Source organism: Gavialis gangeticus, unplaced genomic scaffold (genome assembly GCF_001723915.1).
Source record: "Gavialis gangeticus isolate Ggan-Ray unplaced genomic scaffold, GavGan_comp1, whole genome shotgun sequence".
NCBI lineage: Eukaryota > Metazoa > Chordata > Crocodylia > Gavialidae > Gavialis > Gavialis gangeticus.
In genome coordinates, this window is record NW_017729005.1 from 10,813,261 (window position 1) to 10,821,490 (window position 8,230).

At 41.4% G+C, this 8,230-nt stretch overlaps 1 protein-coding gene across 2 annotated transcripts in view; it reads left to right on the forward strand.

Annotated features, from left to right (window-relative positions):
- Positions 1 to 8,230, forward strand: part of GALNT15 (polypeptide N-acetylgalactosaminyltransferase 15) — a 45,153-nt gene that overhangs the window by 32,500 nt on the left and 4,423 nt on the right. For both annotated transcript variants that reach the window (XM_019508660.1, XM_019508661.1), the window contains 3 exons: positions 1,947 to 2,141; positions 4,561 to 4,692; positions 5,741 to 5,842. In XM_019508660.1, the coding sequence (XP_019364205.1) occupies positions 1,947 to 2,141; positions 4,561 to 4,692; positions 5,741 to 5,842 (429 nt within the window). The remainder of the gene's footprint in view (positions 1 to 1,946; positions 2,142 to 4,560; positions 4,693 to 5,740; positions 5,843 to 8,230) is intronic.

Consider the following 8,230-nt stretch of genomic DNA (forward strand, 5'->3'; position numbering starts at 1 on the left):
AGATGGCCTGGCCTGCCAGTGGAGAAGTGCAGGGAGTGGGTCTGGAGTGGGGATGAGGGGGCTTGGCCAGCAGTCACCTGTGCCAGGGCCTGCCTGACCAACTTACTGGGCATGTGTGTGTGATGGCTTATCTTCTGTTTTCATGTTTATATGTATTTTATGAAAAAATACAAAATAGTTAGAAAACTATAACTTAGGAAGTTTTGGGGTTGAAAAACCCTTTGTCAGGCTGAGGAAGTACCTGCAGTTGGTGTGTCTCCTGGTCCTGGATGGAAGCAATAGTAAAGAAGCCAGAAGCTGGCCTGGCACATGATGCAGGCAAGAAAGCCAGTCAGTGAAAATAGAAATGAAGGCATCACGGGGTGAGGGACAGGCTAAGGTTGGTGGGGGAAGAGGGATGTAGCAGTGCAGGTAAAAGTGCAGAGGTACCTGGGGAGTTAGAGGTCCAAATTTTGCCTGCCTGTGGCAATAGGTGAAAAGACCCAGAACCCAGACTCACCCTGCAGTTTTCACCCCCTGTGCCTTAACACACACAATGTCACCTACACCTCATGCGTTGTGCCTGTACCCCCCACCCCACCTGTGGGTTGCACCTGCCCCCCCTCAACCCCACCTGGGGTCACTCCTGCCCCATCCAGCCCGTGTGGGTCATGCCTTCCCTCCCTACGCCACCTATGGGTTGTCCCTGTCCCCTCTTACCTCACCCACAGGTCATACCTGTTCCCTCCACCCCTTGTGGATTGTGCCAGCCCTCCCACCGCACCTGCAGGTCATGCTTCCCCCCTACCTCTTGTGGGTCATGTCTGTGCCACATCCCCCACACAGGTTGTGCCTGCCCCGCCTAACCCCACCCACAGGTTGTGCCTCCCCCTCCATCCTCCAAAGGACCCTCAATCCCCTCCAGCCTGCTAGACCCCCAACTCCCTGACTAGCACCCCTCCCCACACTTATCCTGATTTACCTATCAGACACCCATTTTGAATCAATTTAACTTCACCCTAATGCTGCCGAATGCCTGTACTTAGCCCCTGAGGACAGGACAGAGATTTTACCACCTTCTGAAAGTTGCTAAACTTCCCTCTGCATACACTTCAGCAAAAGCAGCATATTTATTTATTTCTTCAACAATAGAAATGTCAGTACTTCAAGCTGTTCCTATTAAACAAGGTCCTGCATACTGAATATCTCCCATGAGAAAGTTCTGAAGACTGTAAGACACGAATACTATGGACTCTATTATGGCTCAGGGAAACAGAAAAAGAAATGCCTCCCCAGTAGACTTTGTGCTAAATTCAGTAAGTGAATGCATTGAGTTTTGTGCCAGCCTCTCCATTTACACCAGCATTATAATATGGTCAGTTAGCAGCAACAGACCACAGGTGAGACCATAGGTGCTCAAGTGCATATCCATATGCAAGTGCCACATACTAGTTATTTAACTGCAGCCTGAAGCATCCCAAACACTGCTTTTGAGAACAAATGTCATAGCCTAACTTGTCTGTATGTTCTCCTTCCCTTGCAGTCTTCATAGATGTACTGGGAGAGCAGACTTCTTTCTCCTTCTCTTTCCTATTAACATGGCTGTCAGATAAAGTAAATTGATAAGAGCTTTTGGAAATAATTTTCTATATACCCTTTACATTTGCTCACACTGTTGCTTAAGAATACTGTTCCTGTCCTGCTGCTAAACCAGAAAAAATATTGGAGCAGGGTAAAAAGAAAAAGGAATTTGCTTTTGTAGGATGCGCATAAACTGAGCACTGGAGCTTGGGATAGATATCTAGATTTTTAGCCACTTGCCAGAATAATTTTTTACTGATTTCAGTGACTACTTAACTTTTTTGCACTAAGTTACTTATACCTTGCGCTCAGTGCTGCTGAAAGTGATTAATTATTTAGAAGATAAATGACGTTAAAACCAATTTCTGTCTTCATCTGTACTGCAGGCCTGGCTCTGTGGTGGTTCTGTAGAAATCCTTCCGTGCTCACGAGTGGGGCATGTCTATCGAAATCACATCCCACCTGCATTTCCCTATGAAGAAGTCATGATGAGGAACAAAATCCGAATAGCAGAGACTTGGCTGGGTTCTTTTAGAGAGAACTTCTACAAGCATAACACACTGGCATCCTTAATCAGCAAGGTAAAGGCATAAATGATGGCTCATCTCTCAGTAGGGGAGAGAAAAGAAAATCCTTCTTGCGACTGAGAAGGAGAGGGAAGAAGGGTTGTGAGTTTTTCTTTTTAGCAGATTCCTGCTTTGTTAGAAGCCCATGTATCATATAGACATTTCCGGTGTTTTGTCAGCAGAGAAATAGACACAGAATACATCAGGATTAGGAAAGTAATCACTGAGATATAATGTTCACAGTAAAGTTGACTCCCTGCTTAGTTCATGGATGTCCAGAAACAGCTGCAAATAAACTCACAAGACTAAGGTGAAGCACACAGGAAGGTAACCGAAAAGTCAGGATATAAAAAAAATACAGACATCCCAACCAACCAATATAAGTTAGATTTTCATTAGAAGAATCAGCCTTAAAAGATAATTAAATACTTGCTGGAGAGGGTCATATTAGCTAAAGTATCAGAATTCAACATTCTTCCCAGACTGGTTCAGTCTGCACTAGAACCACAGTTTAGTTGGCGACAGATTGAATACAACAGTGGAATTGAACTAGATCATATATATAATATTATATTTTAGGGGGTTTGCAATCTAAGCTGCACCATTGTTGACAATACTGCTGCTAGCCCTATTTCTTTGGCTCCAATAACTTTTATTATATCAGAAACATTCTCACCTCACTCCTTAATCAAATGTCTGATGAAAATATGAGAGGTAAGCAGGGTATGAGTAAGCACTATCTACATTTCCCCACAGTTTTTGCATTGCAGTTCAGTCCTAATCGGGTATTTCCCAGTTATTGCAGTCCTGAGCATCATGTGAGCACTCTCCACCAGGATTCTCCCATGAACCTGAGACCTGAACATTTTATTTCACTCTGATTTTCACTTCTTGTCAACAGAGTTGTTGCTTCTTTTCCCTGTAACAAGACTTAAACCCCATTGCTCAGACTTTCCTTTCATTAAGTCCCATGCAGGTTCCCTGATTCAAAGATGCTGCAGCAGTGCAAACAGAGAGAAAAATGTGATCTCAGGTCTCCAAAGATGAATGGCTGCTTCCTTAAATCATTTAACATAATCAACTGAAGGTGCTTCTTGTTAGCTTGGTACTAACTTTACCTTGAATTAATAAACTCTCCGGCCTTCAATATTGCTGGCTATTTGCTGAAAGCACCTGAATCTTTGCCATAAAGTTGATTCTGTGCAGGATACTGAAATTATATACTATGAAGCACCCTCAACTATGCTATTTTTATACTATTTATACTCAATCTACCATAACCCAGAATGTCCCTTTCCTTGTTACATTCCTTCTATATCCCATGCTCTCATGCCAATGCAACATGATGTAGCTTAATAGATACAGGCACTAAACAGTTTGAAGCACTACCAATTACTTGCAGTCATCATGATATACTTTCTATTTAGGGATTTGTTGTGCTAAAAGGATGAACAGGGCCACCTGCTGGCCACTGAAAAATCTTGATGGCATTGACTTGGTGATAAAAAACTGAACCCCAATTTAGATGTATACTTTTTTTCATGGTCTGAATTGTTTTGTGCTCAGTATATCTACAGTGTGAACATAACTATGGATTAATAAAGCTCCTTATTTTCATTTTTATCCTGTTGGGGTTTTTGTTGTTGTTTAATTCAATGTAAAAGTGAAAGGAGTTTCATCTCAGATGATCTGGATGTCCTGCATCCAGCACCAAATCTCAACTGTAATTAACACAACACAATGATATTTGATGACATCAGCTTTTTAGGTCCCAGTAAATTTAAGCAGGGCTGTTCATTTTTACAAACCCCTCAGATTAATTGTACACTCATCTTGTTTCTATGGTTTATTGGAATTTGCTCAAATTATGGGCCTGAGAGAAGCTGATTCTTTTCTGTTAGTGAATAGTTGTTGCATTGAGACCAGGGCCAACACTGATGAAGCAAATCCACTATGAGAAACAGCCACAGTTGAGATTAGCCGTCACATGAGTTGTAGCTCTCAGAAGGAATGAAATGGTGCTGCTGGGTCTGCCAGAGCCTAGATTTGTTACTGTTCCACACATTGCAAAACCACGGCTTTTTCTCTCTCTCCTCTAAAATTTTGAAACAGGATTGAGTAGAGGGTGATGTATGTTCATGTTACAAACTTTAATGTAAAAAATTACTAATTTTGCAAGAAAATTCACTTGGTTTTGGAATAAAGACCTTAATTCCCACACCAAGTCATCTCTGCAAAATATTTGTTTTCCCTGTATCACTAGACTAACTGCTACTGTGGAATAAATTTACAGGAGAGAGTCACCATGTGAGAGACATGTATTAATTGCAACATGCAGTGTATATGGATTGTCAGACCTGAGCCTCTCTGGTTAGTCTCTCTCTTCCAGCTTTGTTCAATACCCTTTCCCTTGTCCTTTGCTTTCTCATTTGAGGTGGAGAAACCAGACTGCAATGAGAGCCTTCAGCTGCAAAAGAGGTTGGGCTGTAGAGATTTTCATTGGTTTATATCAAATGTGTACCCTGAACTTCACTTGCCAAAGGACAGACCAAAATTCTCTGGCAAGGTAGGAGGAAGTTTATTATTATTAATAATTGTGTTACTGTATTTGTTAGAAAACCCATTGCACCTGGCAGTACACAAGCATATGATAAAACCAACACCGCCCTGAAGATCTTAATAATGTATTTACTAGCATACCACACATACTTCCTTCTCCACAATCAATCCTCCCAAACTGGAGGTGCATGTATTAAGCGAGGAAGCTGATTTTTCTTTGCTAGAATAGAAGCAGGGACACTGTGCTAAAATGACTGAATCAGCAGGCAGCATAGGTGGAGTCCAGTGCTAACCCTCTTTCAGCTGCTGGTGAGGCAGTAGCTTTTGGCTGAAGAGCCACTGAGCTGCTGTATGCAGTATGTTGATGAGGTTTGTGGTATAGAAACAACTTGTCATTATTTACAGGAACCAGTTACAGTAAAGAAGTAACAGTTTTGCTAGTGCCCTTGCCAGGGGCTAGGACATAGCCTTGCTGCTGTTTCCAAAAAACAAGGTGTGTGTCTTATTTGGGGACATTTGGTATGCGAGAAAATACGGTATCTAGACAACACAAACTAAAAATTGGAGAGGAAAAAAACCCATCAGAGTGAAATAAAGTCGGGCTCCCAATCAGGAATTGAACCCAGACCTCACAAGTACCTGTTCAGTGCCCTGTTCATAAAATCATGTTTCCTCCAACCAAGCAAACATTTTAGAGGTTTAGAAGGAATACAGAAACTTACCACAAAACTCTTCATTTAGTCAAAACCTAGTTTTAAAAATGTTTTGACACACAAAATTCAGTGAGGCCTAGTAATTCTAAACCAGAGGTGAATGTCTCTAATCTTACTAAATATCATTGGATCAAACTCCACCTGCATCAAGGTTCCAGCTGGCCCTGTGTGCCAAGAATATTTGGTTGTGTCTATAAAAGAAAGAACTCTCATTGCTAATTTATAAATTAAAACTTACAAAGAGGTAATAAAAGGACTGCAATCCTATAAAAGTAAATTGAAAGATATTTTATTTTTAACTAATAGATAGTACTTTATATCAGTATAAATATTTATTCACAGCTGCACAATACTGGTATTGGCTTCTGTGCAGATTACAGATCCAGAGGGGGTGTATCAGAAGGTCCTGTTGAACTGTCTCCTTGTACTGATGCTACTAACCAGGTATTGCTTATTTAAAATATATGTAAGGCCAAGATTCAGGATGGTATTTAAACTTTTTAAGCATGGGAGGAGTCCTACTGACTTTAATGGGAGTGTTTGTGCTCTTTGAGTATGTGCTTATGCTTAAAGCATATGTGCCTTCTTGATTCAAGAACTAAATGCTAAAGAGCTGAATTGCTATCACGGTACATCTTGTTGATTGTGTCACTATTGTCTTTCCCATTTGGGAATCAGCTTTTCTCACTGAATACCATTAAATTCTTGAGGTTCACCATACTACTGTTCCATGATATTTGCTTGAACAGTATTTGTTTATCCTGTATGGATAATCAGATATAGAGCTAGGAATGAGAAATGGAAGTAAATGGGTTAAAAAAATACTGCAGCATGCTTTATTACTGCAAATGGTAAATGTCAAGATTTTAATGGTCCCTATGATTCCTCCTGTCTTCAAGCTTTCAAAATGAAGCATAAAAATTACATTTTAGGTATACTAAATGAAATATTTATTTAGCACACTGCTTTACAGTACTATAATTCAAAATAAATTACAATGCCGTGTTAAAATATTCATTCATTCAAGTGACTTATGACTGAGTGATCTTTGTTTAGTGCAAATACAAGCAACACTGTAACTACTTAATACCCTCCTACTCTCCATTCTTTTAAAAAAATTCCCAGTAGGTTAATCTAATATGTAAAATATAACATGGTTAACTGACAAGTCAGTTTATTGTCAGTAACAGATGTTTACTATCTGGGTTCCATTTTCACCACAAATTAGTCATATGTACAATTTAGGGCAGATAGATATTTGGATATATGTTTTATAAATTGGAATGACTGAAAATATGGAAATCCTGGCCCCGCGCTGTCATAGTCTGGCTGCTCCTGAGGTCTGCATGGAAACTGGCCCCAGCCACACAGGCAGGCACTGCTAAGAATTGGAGTCTGGCAACTGGCCTGGATCTGCCATTTTTCCCACCCCTGTTTTAAATTAATCTCTTGCTTGAAACTTTCAGACAAACCTAATTGGAATGAGGCTAATCACTAGCTTTGAGGATAAGGCCTATGAGTTTCAAGGTATTCATAATTATTAAATTCAAATTAAATTAAATAGTATGTGGGGAAGGGAAGGACTAGGATGTTTACAGCACAAATGCATCCCCTCTACAGTAAAACGAACTGATTTCGCTAGTTTTATGATAGAATCATAGAAAGTTATGGTTGAAACGGACCTCAGGAGGTGATCTAGTCCAACCCCCTGCTCAAAGCAGAACCATCCACAACTAGATCATTCCAGCCAAAGCTTTGTCTAGCCGGGTTTTGAAAACCTCCAAGAATAGAGCTTCGACCACTTCTCTGGGTAACCTGTTCCAGTGTTTTACTACCCTCTTAGTGAGAAAATTATTCCTTATATCTAACCTAAACATTTCTTGCTGCAACTTGGGACCATTACTCCTTGTTCTGTCATCTGCCACCACTGAGAACAGTCTAGCTCCATCCTCTGTCAAACCTTCCTTCAGGTAATTGAAGGCTACTAAGTCCCCTCTGTCTCCTCCTCTAGACTAACTAAGCCTAGTTCCCTCAGTCTTTCCTCATAAGTCTTGTCCCCCAGCCCCTGAACCATTTTTGTTGCCCTCCACTGGACTCCCTCTAATTTGTCCACATTCTTTCTGTAGTGGGGGGCCCAAAACTGAACACAGTACTTAAAGATGTGGCCTCACCAGTGCTGAATAGAGGGGAATAATCACTTCTCTTGACTTTCTGGCAACACACCTACCAAGGCAGCCAGTATGCCATTAGCCTTCGTGGCAATAAGGACACATTGCTGGCTCATATTTAGTTTATTGTCCACTGTAATGCCCAGGTCCTTTTCTGCAGAGCTGCTTCCCAGCCAGTCAGCCACCACCTGGTACTTGTGCACAGGATTGTTCTACCCTAAGTGTAGGACTTTGTATTTGTCCTTGTTGAACCTCATGTGATTTCTTTTGGCCCAATCCTCCAATTTGTCTAGGTCCCTCTGACCCCCCCCCCTACCCTCCAGCGTATCTACTACTCCCCACAGCTTGGTGTCATCTGCAAACTTGATGAGGGTGCATGCTGTGCAATCTTCCAGGTCATTGATGAAGACATTGGACAAAACCAGCCCCAGGATCTACCCCTGGGGCACTCCACTTTCTACTGGCTGCCAACTAGACAACAAGCCATTGATTACTAATCTCTGAGCCCGATACTCCAGCCAGTTTTCTATCCACCTCACAGTCCATTCATCCAGCTCATACTTCCTTAGCTTGCCTGTAAGAATGCTGTGGGGGACCATATCAAAAGCCTTGCTAAAATCGAGGTACACCACATCCACCAGTCTCCCTGCATCCACAGAGCCAG